General features: G+C 32.6%; 1 protein-coding gene across 5 annotated transcripts in view; it reads right to left on the bottom strand.

Moving 5' to 3' along the window:
- LOC145291282 (zinc finger MYM-type protein 4-like) overlaps positions 1 to 19162 on the bottom strand; it is a 117211-nt gene that overhangs the window by 35693 nt on the left and 62356 nt on the right. For 3 of the 5 annotated variants that reach the window (XM_080136929.1, XM_080136931.1, XM_080136930.1), the window contains exons 7-9: positions 8695 to 8859; positions 6277 to 6362; positions 2913 to 3198 (exon numbers count right to left, since the gene is read on the bottom strand). In XM_080136929.1, the coding sequence (XP_079993055.1) occupies positions 2913 to 3198; positions 6277 to 6362; positions 8695 to 8859 (537 nt within the window). The remainder of the gene's footprint in view (positions 1 to 2912; positions 3199 to 6276; positions 6363 to 8694; positions 8860 to 19162) is intronic. The other 2 variants (XM_080136932.1, XM_080136933.1) reach the window with 1 other exon arrangement.

The following is a 19162-nucleotide window of genomic DNA, read 5'->3' as shown; positions in this document are numbered from 1 at the left end:
TTTTTTTTGTAGTTTAAAGAAATTTTAAGAGGCATGACATGGGCATCATAGTCAATAACAATTAAACAAGATTCCTTGAATTTCAATTTATTAAATTTTAGACATTTTCTAGAATCAAAATTAGCCAATTGACTTTGTTCAAAATTTGAATAAGGATTCTAAGCATAAGATTTATTATTGTTATGATTATCATATCTGACTTGTATCTTCATAGCAAGACATGAAAGTGGTACAAAACCGTTGTATTTGTGAAATCCATTTCACCCAACCTTTTACCTAGTTTCACTATAAAACAGCAACATTTCTAATATTAATCATCTGAAAAATATATCCGCTCAAGATATATGAATACATAAAATAGACATTGAACCAAATGTGACAACAACAAGCAATGATTTAGAAACGAATGCATCCAATAAGCAATCATAAATTTCAATAGACAGCATATAAAAACTGTTATAAGCTGATAAGGACTGACCCATCAAATTATTGCCCCATTAGCCTCCTCCCACTTTTTGCCAAAATATTTGAGACCTTAATTAACCATGCTCTAGTCCATCATCTTACAGATAAACAATATGGATTTAGACAAGCCCGTTCCACAGCAGACATCCTAACTGTGATCTCTGAACGTATATACCATTCACTGGACAAAGCGAGGGAGGGCTGAGCGGTAGTTTTAGATATATCTAAGGCTTTTGACAGGGTATGGCATGAGGGTCTCCTCAGGAAAATTAGATCATATGGTATCACTGGTAGAATACTTAACATAATTAAATCCTTCTTAGATAAGAGAAAAATCCAGGTTGTCCTCAACGGTCGTACATCTAAACAATATGATATAAATGCGGGGGTGCCCCAGGGTTCTATCCTTGGACCTCTACTGTTCCTGATATTCATAAATGACCTCCCCGACAAAATTGCCTCTGAGATGGGTATATATGCTGATGACACTACACTCTATGGCAGGCACGACAGGAAGACGAATGAACACATTTCTAAAGAAATGGCAGAAACACTAGAGGAAGACCTCCAATCTGTGGTGGAATGGGGACAAAAGTGGTTGGTCGCGTTCAATGCTGCCAAGACTAAACTAGTTTCATTCAATAATTACAAGAAACCCTCTCTACCACCTATAGCAATGGCCAACGACTCTTTATCTGAGAGTACATCTTTCAAACTCCTTGGCCTAACGTTCACAGGAAACATGAGTTGGAACAATTACATTGAAGGCATTGCCAGGGCCGCTGCAAGAAAGGTGGGCTCTCTCTACCGTGCTAGAAAACTACTAACACCCTAAAGTATCCTGTACCTCTATAAGGCCACCATTCGCCCATGTATGAAGTATTGCTGTCACATCTGGGCTGGTGCATCTGCTACTAGTCTCTCGCTCCTTGACAAGGTTCAAAAGAGTCGCAAACCTGATAGGCCCTGAACTGGCATCTAAGCTTCAGCCTCTGTCCCATCGACGAAATGTTGCATCCCTCTGCCTTTTCTACAAGTATTTTAGTGGTGAATGCTCTGACGAACTGCAATCACTTGTGCCCCCACGACGTGAGCACCCTCGACAAACCCGACAGGCTGCTAAATCCCACCCCCCACTGTAGAGACCCCTAGATGTAAAAGATCTTTTTACTCCAATAGTTTCTTCCCCAGAACCGCTAGACTCTGGAATTCCATTCCAAGTCCCTGCTTCCCCAACAGTACTGACGTGCAGAAGTTCAAGTGTAACGTGAACCAACATCTTGCTGCCCAAATCCCTACATAGTACCCCAGTAGTTGTTGCCCCTGATAGTAGTCCCCTACACCAAAGTGGCAATTTGCCTTGTTAGGGGTGAAAATGTAATAAAAAAAAAAATAAGTATTATTGTTACAGATATATATTTAAAAATGCAGTTGCTTCACTCTTTAAATGTGACCTCATAGACATCTACCAATCATTCTGAATAATCACACAGCCGTCGTATTTTCTTTTTGTCCTCTTCCCAACTGACAACAACTTCACATGTGTGAGTTAATATTGCTGCCATGAAAAATGTCTTTTTATCCTGCTACCTCGAACCCCATCAGCACCTAATTTTGCATAATCTGATGTTCGTATTATGTTTTGTATCAGACAGGTTTCAGGTTTGAGTGCAGCCAGGTCTTCTCTACAGAGGACACGTCAACCATCCCACCATTATTACATCCTGCTAATTTCTCAGGAATAAAACTTTAGAAACAGAAACAAAATGATGTTGACTTTTTATTGTATTAGATATGGAAATGGAATGACAGAGAGAAAGAGATGAATAAAAGTTCACGGTACTTGTACAGTTTAATCAAGACATTAAAAAATGAAAATATCGAGAAAAAAAAAAAAAAAAAAAGGTTATATTGCACGTATCCGTTATGGAACGAAGTCCTCAAAAAAAAAAAAAAAATGTCACTTAATTTCATCAAGTAGTTTGTTTTTTTTTACAGCGAAAAATTTGTTATGATACCGAGCAAAAGGTTTGATTTTTTAGGAAGAAAAGCTAGTATTAAACATGGGGAGGGAGTGTCAGCGCTTTAACTGGAGTTATCTCTCCGTGGTGTGTTTAACAAATTCCATAATGGCTGACTTCAACGTGCTCTCATAAGAACGTGTTTTTCTGCTGTAAAAAAAAAAAAAAAAAAAAACTACTCGGTCAAATTAAATGAATTTTTTTTCGGAGATCTTCAGTCTAAAACAGATACGTACAATATAACCTTTTTTCAATATTTTCATTTTTTAAATGTCTTGATTAAACTGTACAAATACCAAGTTCACAAATACACTTTAATAATTCACAGACTATCATTTTTGTTGCTTTTAGAAGTGTTTGGTGATAATTAAATATTTTCTTAAAGTATTTACTAAGAAAAGATGTTACAAATCGAGTAAAACTTACCTGTTTGTACTTCTTTGCTTTGTGTATGAGGACGGCATGATGTGGCTTTGGTCTGTACAAATGGTTTGCAGAGCAGAGATTTATTCTTTACTTGCTTTGGAGCAGGAGGTTGAACTATGACCTGTTGATTACCTAAACTGGAATTGCTGCTGCTACTGCTGCTACTAGCCACCACGGATGTACTCGTAGATACAGTCATGGGGCTGCTGCTGCTGCTGCTGCTGCTGGTAGTAGTGGTGGTGGTGGTGGTGGTGGTGCCAACGCTTGTGCTACTCACAGATGAACTCTAATAAAAGAACAAAATGACTAGTAAAAAGACATTAAATAACATTTTGAAGTTTTATGCCCCACAAAAAAAAGAATTTAAACATTCCCTTATAATAATCTAATAATAATATATTTAGAAGAATTTTTGAAAGGGAATGTTAAAATAGGTAGAAGACTGCATTGGGAGCAAAATAGTTTCTGGAGTAGTAGAATTATCCAAATAAGTATAACTCCTATTTCCTGCTTTTATTAACCAACAGAGCCTTGAGCCTTGTTAAGCTAGGGAAGTGTCTATTAAGCTTATGTATGCAGTGTCATCATCATCATCATCATCATGCAGTCCATCAGTCTTGATGATGACTAGTCGGGGCCTCAGTGCTCTATCCTTCAGTGTTGGCGTCGTCCTCTCTCTTTCTGTGTGAAATATCTGGTCACAGGCACTGCATATGTGGGTGCCAGGGTTGTGTCGTCTATAGTGTCTCACCTAAGGTTTCTCTAATCTTTCTCTCTATTTCATTCTTTCCTTTGTGGAGATTGTTCCGCCAACCACTCCTTTCTTTGGCTTGTTCCTCCCAACTCTCGACATTGATGTTCATTGTCTTTAGGTACCGCTTTGTTACATCTTTGTAGCGAAGCTTCTGACCTCCTACCTTGCAAGTTCCATTTTCCAGTTCCCCATAGAAGATCATCTTTGGAATTCGGTTGTCTTCCATTCTGGCAATATACCCAGTCCATTATAGTTGCATAGTAGCCAGGGTAGCTTCCACGCTGTCTAGGTTTGCTCTTCTTAGAACTTCCGTGTTTGGTACGTAGTCACTCCAATTGATCTTCATAATCCTTCTCAGGTGCCTCTGTTGGATGGCTTCCAGTCTCCTTATGTGTTCTCTATATAGACTATGCAGTGTGATGATGTATGGAAGCAAAATTTGATCAGTGAATGTTGAGGACATGCATTGCAAGGAGATGACACGAGACAGACATGATGGATGTGTAATGCGAGTCTTAAAGACAGTTCTGATGACTTAAGAGGAACTTTAAATCTCAACAATATAAGGAGATTTATAAAATGTATTGCTGAAAGTCCAGTTTAACCTAAATGAAAAAAGCAAAAGTACAGAAAAATCTTTATGACGTACGCAGCATATATGCAAAGAAAATCATTTTAAGCGATTTTAAGCAGTTAATGTGAAATTGTTAACATTACACGGCTGTTACATATTTTATAGTTGACAATGACAATTATTTTTATGGGAGAAAGTTGGGCGATTTTTATTTGTATTCTTTGAATAATTTAGACAAGCAGAGTTTTTTCAAAAAAAAATTAATTATTTGCAGAATAAAGTGGAATGCACATCATTCTACAATTTATAGTCATACTTATTGTTTTGCTTTTAATTTTGTTTTTTAAATAAAGCCGATTTTATTTTTTTTATGCTTGTACAGAATAGTGGATTTTGAAACAAATGCATTTCAAGTAAAAACACTATTACATACTTATGCGTCATATCGAAATTAGCATAAATTTCAAAAATTACAAAAAAAAAAAAAAAATGATCCAATCTGCTAGATTGAGTTTTTACAAAAAAATATCAGCCAAAGTAATGGTCCACCATTTTGTATTTTTATAAGGTGAATTTTAATTGAAAGCAGCTTCGTCTAAATGATCAATTACAGTTACCTCCCCTGAACTTTGAGAACTCTTTCATATTAAAAAATAAAGCTATAAATCGATAAACCATACAAATTTTATTTTTATATGTAATTATTTTTCTACATAATCATTTTTTATAATTCTGGGAATTTATGCTAATTTAAACAGGACACATGTATTTTCAACAGAAATGCAATTGTTTCAAAATCCACTAATCACCATAAACACCACCACCTTTGTGAAATTTTTTTTTTTTCTAGGTTCCAATCAAAGGTAAGTAACTTTGCATAGAGAAAATACAGAGTTATGTCCCTTTTTAAGATGGCAGCTATTTGAAAATAATTACAACCTTGACAAAGTATTTTTCTACAAGGAATTTATTAAATTATATTCTATTCTTCTTAACATGTTACGATTCACAAGAAAATCTGGCAAAAAAGAAGTATCTACTATTAATTTTGTAGAAAGAAAGTTATCAATCACAAAGAAATGATAAAGACACTGACTTTATATTTTGGATTAAATTTGCAATAACGTTGCTAACCATTTAACAGTTTCATATAAATAAATAAACCCATTTTAGATATAACCCAGTTAAAATATGACAGCTAGACAATAAATATTTGTTAAATTAAATAATATTATAATATAAATAATCTCATTGGGGATTAAAACCCTTATAGAACATATTTAACTTAAACGTTAACTAAGATTAGCTTTACCCTTAATAACAAGATGGGCATTTTGGTATTAAGTATAAAGGTAGTCTTTATATACCACAGAAGATTCATCATCGTATATTTATTTAAGTGGCCATTGATGGCTACTTAAATAAAAATGTGATGCTGGATCTTCTATGGAATTCCTTTTTTCCGACACCATATCATGCATATCTATTTCTAAGCAAAAGAAATTTCTATTTTTCTGAAGAGTATAGGGGTGAAAAGATTCGATATTGACATAATAATAATTGTTTCTGCATAACAAAACGTATTTGTAAAAAAAAATGTACCAAAGTCTTGACATGCTGAAAGAATTGTTTGATAAGAAAAATAAATATTTGGAACTTGAAATGTAGCTATACTGTATTTCTTGTGTTCGTACTTGCATCAGCATGGTCAGATAAAAGTTCCATAATATTTCGGGAAATTTGCCTCCGTCAGTTATGTATTTGACATTAGTTCAAATGTGCATACTGGTATTATTGCATCATGTTTTAATTTGCTTCAGTTGGTGTCTATCGATTACACCTCTACATTGTATTTCCTTCGATAAATTTTCCTTATATACATAAGAGATAATGCTTCAGGCAAACTACATTCACTTTCTATTGCTAACCATCTTGTGCTAATAGAAAAAATATACTAATACATTCCTTTATTTAATAATTACTGCTTTTGTTTTGTTTGGTTGGTTTTTGAAAGATTCAAATTAGTAAAGCATTACCTTCTGGGGTGGGGTTTGGGTAGAAGAGATGACGACTGGCAGTTGTGTGGTGGGTTTCAGGCTGACAGATGGCTGCCGCTGTCCACCTACAATAACAAACAACCAAATAAACAAAACATGAAAAAAACAAATTTTATCTATAAATAATTAGCAAAAAGGAACAAAAAGAATTTTAAGAAACTGTTACATAGGTCAACAAATCTACTTGCCTGAAAAACAGAAAATAAAAAGGAAAAGTTATCTGCTTTTTTTTTTCTTAATTAATAAAAAATAAATACAAAATGTGAAAAATAACATTTGATGAAATAGTGTCTCAAAAAATGTACTCACACTTCGAATGATGATAAAACCTTTATTTATGAATATAGAGTAAAATGGAATAGCTTTGAATAGAGAAGACAAATGTAATTGAAAAATCATGTTCACAAATATTCAAATCAATGTCCATTATTGTCTGTACAACATTGATAACAGCTAAAAGTGAGTACATTTTTTAGACATCCTGCATTTTAATATCATCCTTTAATGCATCCCATCAGCATCATTACTCAACACATACAGTACCATTTTGTAAACATGAAACATGAACAGAGCATACTTCAGTATCTGATATTGTTTATATAAACAGTAAGATTTCCTTTCCCTGATCTTGTGGAAATAGCATAGTAGATAAAAGTTCAAACTATCAAAACGTTATCAAATTTCAATTTCAGTCTGAAGCGTTTGCCTGTCTAACCATGTTGACAAACTGCAATACAGTGAAACAGTAACTGTGGATGACTAAAAATGCCCTCCCTCTACATGTATTGAGACTTGTGTTAAGGAAAATAGCTAGCTACCATTAGTAATAATGAAAAGTTCTTTCTAAAAATGTATAAAGCACTGTTTGGTAGTCAACATATTGTTTATATCAACAGTAAGATTTTCTTTCTTAATGGCTTGTGCAGATATCTCAGTGGATAGAAGCATGGACTGCCCAATAAATGATCTGGTTTTAATAACTTAGCTCCCAAGCTCAACAGCAAATCTTTATGATTTTATTTGTATAATTTCGACTTTCTCTGGATGTATGGCTTGTTAGTCAAATTGTCCAAGCCGATGTCAGGTGGTCCCTCTTTTGAGGAACAAGTTTGCATCCTGTGCAAGTCTCATTTTGGAGTTTGTTGTATTTCTTGCTTACTTCCTCGCAGACTGCTTGTTTAGTAATATTACCTGCACCAAAGCATCAAGAGAAGCAGCTTTATACATAATATATTGCCAATAGTACATTTCAAATATTGGGTAATTTCTTACATTAACAAAAAAAATCAAAATTACATATTTCAAATTAATTCAACTTTACACAATAAATATACAATCTTGTTTATATATATATATATATATATATATATATTGCTTATGTATATGCGAAATAAATCAAAAGTTTACATATTTGTTTTGAAAAAAAATACATATCATTAATTACTATTATTTGTTATTGCTTTTTTTTAATTCAGTGTTTTGATTTTAGTTTGTGTTCAAATTTAGATGGACTGACTTGAATTTCATTCAACAGGTCCCAATTTTTTAATAGCAAGTAAAAAAGGCGAATTGATTTCTTCTTTTGCCCCTTTTTTGTACAGTCACATTTAAAAAGATACATAAATTTCTTTACAAAATTACCAAAATATTAATTGTTATCCATCTGAAGAAATTAAAAAAACTTTAAATGACATGTTTATTATTTTGAAATAATGTTTTTAAGTACTTCTAAGAGCAAACGTTGCAAAGCAATAGCAAACCAAAAACACCAGCTAGTAACTTATTATCCTTATAAACAAAATAAAAGTTATTATTTGGATTATTAAAACTACTGTTCTCATCTTAAGTGTTATTCACATGTTTCAGTCGATGCAAGAATGTCAAAGGTTACATCATCCAAAACGCTGTGCGAATAACACTCAAGATAATAACAGTAGTACAAATAATTCAATATAGAATATCAATTTGCATCTCAAAAATTCGGAAACATAAAATAAAACAGTAATAAAAAAAAAAATGTTAGAAAGTATAACAAATTCAATATATTTTTGTTTAATCTAGCAACTTTCATCAAATTGGATAACATTAAAATAAAATCATATAAACATGTAATCAGTACAACATTAAAATGAAAAAGAAAACAAAAGCAGTGCAACAGCTAAGCAATACTAGACATAAAAAGGTGATATTTGTGAAAATTAAAACTGGTCTCAACAGTTGAGGGACAATATTGGAACATTAGATTTATCTGTAATGATTTATAACAGTGTTGTCGGCAGGTCTCCAATGGTAGGACTATTAGGAAGATAATGGGAGTTTTATGTGCAGTTTAAGCTGGGTTGCTATGGCAACAGCTGGTGTAACTTTTGTGGAAGGAATGAAGGAATGGCTACTAACCTTTGATGCTAGCATTACTCTTCGATTGTGTTGACGTCAAATCATTTGAGGACTTCTTCATGTGGACAGGGGATATGGCTTGTACTTGCACCAAAGCTGTCTTTCTGCTGACATCACCCACCCTACTAGGAGGAGGAGGAGGAGGAGGAGGAGGAGGTTGGGACTCTTAAAACAGAGATGGTTTCATAGTAAGGAGACTCAAATACAAGGTGGTGTGTGGCAGATGCAGCCGAAGAACTCGGATGCATACCACAAGGCTAAGAGGTCTGTTACCTTTGTGCTTGTACTGCCTTTGTTCTTTTTTTTTTTTTTTTTTTTTTAAGTTAGTGATGGAGAACAAGGTTAGAGTCAGTTTTATTAAAAATAAAATTAGATAAAATATGAATAAGTGGAAAACTCTACAAGAATGACAACACGTTATTCATTTATCTTTTGCTAAATTATCTAGAAAAATTAAAAAGGTGCTTGTCCAGAATTCTCCCTATATTAAAATACAAACAAAAAATTTTAAATTTGTATGATATATGTACCTGTGACAGAAAGAAAATATTGTATTCCAAAAATTATGTAAATTGTAGCAATAGTTTTAGTTTTTAATACAAAAAAAATCAAATTTTATGGCTAACTGAGGAGCGACTGCCTCATGACACTATCTTGAAAATAGTCTCAAAACATATGGGAGATAATTCAAACTTGCAAGATTTTTGGGATCAAGTAAAGATTAGATACCCCGTAGCAGACGACAAAAATAAGCGAACAATTCAAGGCGCACCATTTGTTCGACCTTGACATTGTCGTTAGTTGTCATAAAATTATTATTATTATTATTAATAGTTTTATTAAAAGTTCTGTAAATATATAAAAAAAAATGTACTTAGAAAGACACCCATTTATTTAAATATATTTTGTTTAAATACGTTCGTTTTATTACTTACATTAAAAAGTTTTGTGTAAATAGATAAAAGTTTTTTTTAATCCTTAAAAGTTTTGTAAATATTTAATATTAAAGAAAATGTTTTGTAAATATTTATTTTTTCTTTTAAATCTTTAAAAGTTTTGTAAATATATTTTTAAAAAATCTTGTTCACGAACATTCAAATATGTCTACTATTTGACGTGTTTACAAGTTTAGAAACACCTAACGACAATGTCAAGGTCGAACAAATGGTGCGCCTTGAATTGTTCGCTTATTTTTGTCGTCTGCTACGGGGTATCTAATCTTTACTTGATCCGATTTTTGTTGTAATACCCACAAATTCCCATTAATCACTTAAAAATTATTCTATTTATAAAAATAAAACTACTTGATCAAGTCACATGAGTTTTTAAATTTTTTTCTGTCACGGATGCATACATCATACTTATTTTATTTTTGTTTTGTAATAAAATATAGGGAGGATTCTGGACAAGCCCCAAGAAGAAAAAGACTAATCCTAAAGTTATTAAGTAGGCAATGTCTTAGTTGGGAATTGAGATTTTGTTGTCAAAAGTATATTTCAATATTTTTTTATAAATCTTAAAATGATACGTGTTATTTATACATTTAATATTGAAGCTGTATAAAATTATGCGCCTGAGAAATATTAAAATATGTGACATTGATTTTGCTGTTTAAATTTTCTTCCTCTTTATTTTGTTGTTTGTTTTGTATTTGTTCTGTCCAGTTACCTAACCAACTCTTGGATCTCTCGGGATCAAATTTTTGACATGGTTGCATTTCACCTTCGATCCCACCACACTATGGACTCTCTACCTTTTCTCATTGCAGATCAATCACAAAAGGCAGGAAAGAGTTGTACAAATTTAGTCTTCCAGCAGGTGATCTCTTTTTCAGACATATGGGTATAAATCCTGTACAAATTTTGTTATATAAGACATATACACCTCTTTCAGGTTATTTAGTGCAGAATCCAATAATTTTTAGAAAAGTTTTGTTTCAATTTCTTTATATCTTCAAATATTTATTCATGATACTTGGTTTGATTGTTCTGTAGAACATTGTTGTTTTTGTTATCATTGCAGAACATGATTGAGTTTTGCAAAGGGAAAGGAAAAAACAATAACATACATATTTTGTGCATTTTTGGTCAGGAAGCCAGTACCACCAGACAATCTGATCTGGTGCTACTAACTGCCCTAACACTCTGGGCTAACGTGGATCTGAGAGCAATGGTAACTACAGGGCGACTCCACATTCCCCACAGGCTCCAAATGGGGTCTCACTACTGGATGTTCCTATTTACTTGCCTCGTCACGAGGGCAGAGTTAGACACAAGTTCAGTTTTTAATGTGGGGAAAATCCAGCTCCCTAAAAGGGTCACTCTGGATAGGAACAAAAATAAAAATTGCCCCAATCTAGAAAGATTTCTCCTCCACTGATCAAGGTCAGAAAAGGTGAAGTATAGCATCAGAACAGATACTACACTTTGATCCACCACTAGATGTTAAGGTTATACCCAGTACTGCTAAGTTTATTGAGTCCTGTGAATCAAACAGACTATGTATTCAGCATAAAAGCAGATATATTATTTAGTATGTATATCCTTTTCACTTTAAAGATATTTGATGTTTTTCAAGGGTCTGAATCAATTAATTTTTATAAACGAAAATAAACTAAATTTAATTAACAAAACAAAAAAAAAAATATCAAAATATTATTTTTCATCCTCTATCACGTTTTTTATTACTGACTCCTAAACAATGAATTTACTCTGACTCCTGATAAATCTACCTAAAGAGCCTCACCTCCACTCTTCATAAATGTAAAAATTGAACAAAAACTTGTTATTTATATTCCTGAATTATATTAAGATTTTTTAATCATAAACTGTTTGAGAAAAAGTATAATTTAAACTGCTTAATAGAATATATTAAAATTATTATAACCAAAAAAAGTTAATACTTGTCTAGCATTCTCTCATATTAAAAAACAAATAAAAAAAACTAAATTGTATGCTGTATGTGCCGGTTATGAAAAGAAAATATTGTACACCAAAAATCACATAAATTGTTCAAGTAATTTTATTTTTAAATAAGAAAATCAAATTTTGTAGCAAAATGAATAGAAATGATATCATGACGCCATCTTGGAAACAGGGGAAATAACTCAAAATAATTCAAAGAAAATTTTAGAAAACTATTTTTAACATGGAATCATTGGGAAACAAAAAAACTCAAATCGCTTAAAAATGATTTATATATATATATATATATATATATATATATATATATATATATATATATAACTACTTAATCAATTTACGTGATTTTTGGTGTACAGTATTTTCTTTCCGTCACAGGTACATACATCATGTGTTTTTTTTTATTTTCGTTTTTCAATATAGGAAGAATTCTGGACAAGCACTAAAACCCTTTGTGAAAAGGATGCCGCGCTGCAAATGTTACAATTCATGGCTAGTCTTAAGCTCGGTTGATAATAAATGCACACTAGAAACGTGTAAGTACACATCCAAGGCAAGCAAAACAGCAACATCACCAACACACCAATAAAGGAAAAACAAAACACAAAAGAAAAAAAAAAAAACACATATAAAAAAAAGAACAGTAATAACAAATAATCAAAAAAAAATAAATGTACAAAACAAATATTTGTCGCAAACAAAAAAAAACTTGATTTTGAAAGAAAATATTTCAAATTTGCAGTTCTTTAGGATTTTACTACTATTTACAATTAGTAATGAATAATGGTTTAAGACCAATTTTTTTTTTTACTTAAAAAATAATATCTATATGAATAAAATATGCTTACACTTTTTGTGAATCTGCACGTGTTTATCTTTTATTTTTACTTTTGAGATTGAAGTTCAGTCAAGCATCTACCAATAATGACATAGCAGAAATAGACTCACAACGTCTCTTCTGTGAGACAGAGGTAGTAGGAAGGAGAATTGTGTAATGATTAGGACTATGACAACAGAATATTCTTATCATTGTTTTAACTCTCAAGTATATATCCGATACAGTTAGACATAATTAATAAACCGAGAACCACATCACTATATATAAAAGCATATAAGATATCAACGGATACACACTCGAAAGTCAAAACAATGAAAAGAATATTTTGTTGCCATAGCCCTAGTAATAATTGGCATTTCCTCTTCTCCCAAAAATTTCCCAACCTAAGGGGCGAAGGTGCTTATTCATAATTATCTAAAAAATAGTAGAATCTCATTTATGCAAAGAGTGTTAATCTATTTATCATACATTTTTTTTTTATACAGAAACTATCAATTGTTTTAAAAGGAGACAGGAAGACATTCATTGTGAAACAAAAGTCTTTCACCTACTTCTATCCATGGATCGTTTGAAGTATGGCAAGAATTCGCATTTTCAAAGAAAGAGGGAAACAAGGCAAAGCAATGCAAAACAAAACATGAAAGAGAGAGGAAGAAAGAATAATGCAGGAAAGGAAAAAGATAAAATGAGAAACGGAAAGAAAAAAAAGATATAAAAATCAAGCCAAGTGTGAACAAAAAATGAGGATGTTCCGATTCTAGCGATTTGACCATTTTTTTTTTTTTATTTAAAACTAGCGTTGCCTGGGTGTGTGTAGTAAGGAACCCCGGTGGTAAATAAAAAAAGTGGTAGTAGCGATGGAGGGGGGGGGTCAAAACAACAGTTGGCAGTTAAAGTGTTTAATAAAAAAAAAAGTGGTTGTATGTAGGCAGGCTCGAACCATAACGTGAAAGAGGAAAAACAAAAATCTGACGTCTTAGCCGATGTCTCCATGGCGCAAACAGAAGTCGAAAGTGTTGAAATTAAGTGGAGTCAATCCAACAGAGACGATGACTTGCGAAAATGTCGACGTAAAAGCGACCCCTCCTTGGAGAAAACAGGTGAATTGAGGGTGAAGGAATGAATGTTTTTGGCCAATTTTTCAGTAATTGTAAAATAGAAAATATGTTATTTATAATATAAATCTCACCTGTCTATTTAAATGTATGTATGTATGTTTGTCTCGACAGAGGTGACAAATTTTCACAAGATTGGTATCGTTTTGAAGCTCAACCCTTCAGACGACAAATATGGAAAAACTGGCCAAAACATTAATTCCTTCACCCTAAACTCGGCCGTTTTGTCCACGGAGGGATCAATTTTTCCCGCCAACATTTTTGCAAGTCATCGTCACCGTTGGATTGACTTTGGTTAATTTCAACGCCTTTGACTTTCGATCGCGTCATGGAGACATCGGCTAAGACATCAGATTTTCTTTTACTTTCTTTTTCGCCTTGGCGGCACGGTATCGAGTCTGCCTACCTTCTTTTTTTGTCAACACAAAAACCGACCCCTCCTTGTAAAAAACTGCCTAGTTGAGGGTGAAGGAATTAATAATTAATGTTTTGGCCAATTTTTCGATATTTGTATTTTATTTATTTATTTTTTAATATCGTTTAAAAAAAAAATCAACAAAAAAACTACATAAATATATAAACGATAAAAACTAAACAGTAAATCGTCTATAGCATCATAGCGTAATGGATTAAGACGCTGGACTGGAATACATAAGGTCCAGGGTTCGAGTCCTAATAATTGTCAAGCTATGTTGAAGAGGGGTAGGGCCCCGACACATGCATGTACATAGATTACTGTTTTAAAAATAAATATATATATATATATATATATATATATATATATATATTAGAGAAACACACATGTACCATAGACTTAATGTTTTTTATTATTAAACTTAGCTAAAGAAAAAGTTTTTGCAAAAACTGAATTTAGACATGTAGACTTTGCAAATATAATCTAATTTATAAAACACACTATGTCTGTCTGTCTTCATTTTTTCAAACAGCATCACAGAGCGGCATAAAGTGGGTCAAATGATTGCATTTTTGGGCGCCATTGTTTTATATATATATATATATATATATATATATATATATATATATATATATATATATAAATAAAAGCCAGTCAAAATTGAAAAAAATTGAAACTTGACAACCGTAAGTTAACCAAAAGTAATTTTGTACACATGCGCAAATATACATTTATATGTTAAAGTTGGTTCATTTTGAACTATTTTTTATCTTTCTGACGATGACTCAAATGGTAATGACTAAGGCTGGGGCGCTTAATGTTTTGGTTTTGATTCTAGTTGATGAAACCCAAGTCTTTTTTTTTTTTTACTTTTGAAATCATTACTACATGCCGGGCACACTGGTAGTTTTATATAAATAGAGATGAAAAACTAAACTGAAAAACGTTTGATACTTGCAAAGAATGGATATCCAAGGATTTCAATACTTAGGCAGGCAGTCTCAGAAATGGTCAAAGCAGTTTATCACGGAAGGGAGGGGAGGGGGATAACCTCGCTTCACCTCTTTCATATCAATTATTAAGAGAAAAGTCTTCAGATAGCACAGGTGATAAGATTACTGCCTCAAGTCATCAATAAGCAGTTTAGCTGGAATAGATACTTTCTGCATTTAACTACACTTTCTTTCAATAAACCTTTGTCTAAATGCTATCAATAGAGCATTACTTCTTACAGCAGTAATTCCCAAACGTAGCATTAAAGAAAGAGTCTAACAATTATCATGGCACTTTTTGAAAATCTCAAGTTTTCGGTATAATACTAGAAGATCTAACATATAGAACATTGCTCTGTAAGTGGTTTTATTTACAATATTGGCATATGTAAACACTTCATGCTACTAAGACTAAGTTTCTTTCCTTTAACAATTATAAAAAAACTTTTCAATCACTGATTGCCATGACTAATAACACCCTACTTGAAAGCTCATCATTCAAACTCCTCGGTTTAACATTCACAAGTAACATTAATTGGAACAAATAAATTGAGGATATTGCCAAGGCTGCTGCAAAGAAGGTGGGTTCCGTCTACCATGCTAGACAATTACTCACACCAGAGAGTATCCTATATCTTTACAAAGCCACCATTCGTCCATGCATATAGTATTATTGTCATATCTGGGCTGGTGTATCTATGTCTCTTAAACCAGATCCAAAAGAGTCTCCAATCTAATAAGCTCCGCACTATCAGCCAAGCTTCAGCCACTGTTTCATCACTATAGTGTTGCATCTCTGTGCCTGTTTTACAAGTGTTTAAATGGAATGTGTTCAAACGAACTCGCTGCACTTGTATTCCTCACTGACAAATCCATTTAGCAGCAAAATCCCACCTCTTCACTTTTGCGGTCCCTAGATGTTGGAAAGCCTTCTAGTTTAATAGCTTCTTCCCCAGGACTACTAGACTTTGAAATTGCTTTCCTGTTTCTGTGACTGTACTATCATGAAGAAGTTTAAATGCAATGTGAATAGACATTTCGCTCATCTCACAGTCCCCAGTAGACATGGTTCAAATGGCAATATGCCTTGTTTAGGGTGAGCAAGAGTTAAAAAAAATTTCATGAACTAATCAACAGGTTAGTGAGAAGGTTACACAAGGAAAAATTAAATATTGTTATATAATAAACAATATTATGTAAAATTAACAGCTGCAAAAGTTTGTTTTAAAAATTTAAATGCATTGAACAGAGAAAATAATGTTGGCCGGATTTTAAAAGTTGGATCTGAATAATAATTATGCTGACAAAACAAATATTGATTAGGACTATCCAATTTTCATTTGTTATTGTTGTACCATGTTATTTGCAGTAGAGTAATGTACTTTGCTTTAATTTAGTTTTTAAAATAGTTAATCTTATCCAGCAGTTTTCTAATATATAGGAATTCATTACAAGAAAAATCAGCTATGGGTAATAAGTTATTTTTTGAAGTCATTGTTCTTTACACGTTTTCTTCTTTATTCAATTTATTTTCTTTATAAATAAAAATAAATGTTCACTTGTAATTTACACATTGATGAATTATTGACATATTCATTCTTGTATCTCACTTGCAGCTTTGTTATTATGAAATCAAAATCAGGTTCACTAGGACTAGGATGAATTTCATTTCTCTTTTATTCGTAAACAAGTCAGCCATTTTAATCTTTTGCTAATAGTCAAAAAAAAAATTTGCCATTTTGCAATTTAAAAGAAAATTAAAAAATTTCAAACTGTTTGATAAAAAGTAATTTCTGGCATCAAAACTTTTAGCAAATCTTCACATTTTAAAATGCTTAAAAGGAATTTTGGACCTATTTACATCGAATGATTTAATAAATGGATTAAAACATTACCTTAAAATTAGTTATAGTTTTAGAACACTTTAGTTCAACTATTGAACCAAGCAATACATTCAATTTAATTTTCAAAATTCTGTTTAAAAATTTATATGATTTAGCAAAAATAAAAAAAAATTTTTTTAATTAAACCACACCGTTCATTCATTTGTTTCATATGATTCAAATGATTCTGTTGTAAGCATTGGTTAGAATTTTTTCTACAACAACATCAAGTACTAACAGGCAGGACCACGAGAAGGTTTCCAGTATCTGCAAGTGAAAATTTTTCTGTGTAATGGAATGGATTCGAACTTGGCGCATCCATAGAATTTATTACATTGAAATTTCTTTTGTAACTATTTTTTTGTTCTATACCCACACCTTTTATGGTTATGTTAAATAGGATAACTTCTAGAAATTTTCTTTTTTTAACTTCACCGATTCAAACGTTATTTTATATGAACATTATTGTGAACACTGGTGAAGAATAATAATTTTTTCTCTTGTTATTTTTTTATCGATTTTTTTTTTTTTAAATTTTCTTTCTTTGAAGATTGTAATGCTGGGTATGGGGCAGCCAAACCAGCTCCCAACATTGCCCTGCTTTTATTGAAACCAACCAAGAGCTCTTTTTAGTATCCTTACTGTTTCCTTAAGTGCAATTGTCTGGATCGCTTTTGCACTTGGTTCACCAGGAATATTAGTTAGGTAGGACTTCAGATTCTTCTTCATAAGCCCTGTGGTACCTATAATAACTGGTGTGATTGATATCTCCTTAAGATTCCAGTTTCTTTTCTTATCATACATGAGACCTTGGTATTTGGTTTGTTTCTCTCTTACACCTCTGTTCAGACCTCCATCATTTGGGACACTCACTTCAACCAAGGTTGCCACTCTTTCTGACTTATTCCATATAACTATGTCAGGTTTCACGGCAGAATTTTCATGGTAGGTGGCTGTAGGAATTACATGGTCGTAATGTATGGTATATAAGTCATTTCCAACTGTTCTTTCAGGTTGATGTTCCCAGGGCTTGCTGCTACATTCGATATTTAATTTTTCACAGATGGTCCAGTGGAGGTACTTACATACTCCATCATGACTCGCTGTGTAGTAGCCATCTCCTAAAAGAACCTTGCAACTTGATACTAACTGACTCACACTTTCCAATTCCATGTAGCAGAATCTACATTTGTTGTCATTAGTGAGACCTGCCATCTTCTTGAATGCATTGGTCATCAATCCCTGGTCTTGAGCAGCCATTATAATCCTTTCCTGATCGTGGTGGAGGGATCCCCTTTTGAGCCAGTCCAAGGAAACTTCTTTGTCTATGTATTCCTGGGAGAGTTCCCCCAGAAAATACTTTGCACGCTAATGTTGGTCCTACTCTTTAAGGTTCCTCTTTTGGAAGGTCTCAGTATATTTCTGCCGACTCTTTCTTACAATTTCCATGGCAGGCTTGTTTGGTGCTTCATCTTCATCTGAAAGACAGCCCTGACCAAAATGCTTGGCTAGCTGGGTGACTGATGTTGTTTTGCTGGCTCTTGTCTTGATGCTCATATACCATTAAGAGGGTGTGGTTCTGGGAGCTTCTCAGATACTGGCCTGTTCTCACTATTGTTGCCCTATGTTGGTGGTTGATCTCTGAGAGCTCCATTCCTCCTTCTTCTCTGGGCAAATAAAGTCTTGGTAGACATTAATTTCTATACATTGTTTTATGAAGCTTCCATGTCTTTACATATAGCCGGTTGATGTATTTTTGTGGCCAATCAATGATACGAAAACTATATGTTATTACTGGCAGGGCAAGCTGGTTGACGACAGTAATTTTATTTTTATTTGTTTATCGAAGATATATATACACTTCTACTTATTATAATTTTAAAACTTAGCTGAAATTGAATTAGTTTGTTTTAATAAAAATGCAACCATTTTACAAGTTAATTTTATGTATTACCAATGATTCAGGAATGATAAACTGACATTTTAGTAATAACTAGAGGGGTAGTAGGGGTTTCATACGTTTAGCGATGGAATTGAGAGACTGGAAAATAAGATAGGCAAAAGAAAAAATAAAGTTGTAGTAGGTAGATGTAGACATGTTTAATGATGTACCACAAACTAATAAAAAAAAATACATTCTGTATATATATTTACAGCCTGAATTACATGTACTTATGTGTCAAAATATTGAAATTGGATCCATGTTTTTTATACTTATAAACCAGCACTTATCAAGGCTAAAAGCCACTCGGGAACAAGGTTTAATGAAATGGAATGCTTGTTAGATTGAAAGATGAAGAATAT

Source organism: Euprymna scolopes, chromosome 12 (assembly GCF_053919585.1).
Source record: "Euprymna scolopes isolate OS-2025 chromosome 12, ASM5391958v1, whole genome shotgun sequence".
Lineage (NCBI taxonomy): Eukaryota > Metazoa > Mollusca > Cephalopoda > Sepiida > Sepiolidae > Euprymna > Euprymna scolopes.
The sequence above is the reverse complement of the archived record's forward strand: the minus strand, read 5'-3'. Positions and strand labels throughout refer to the sequence as shown.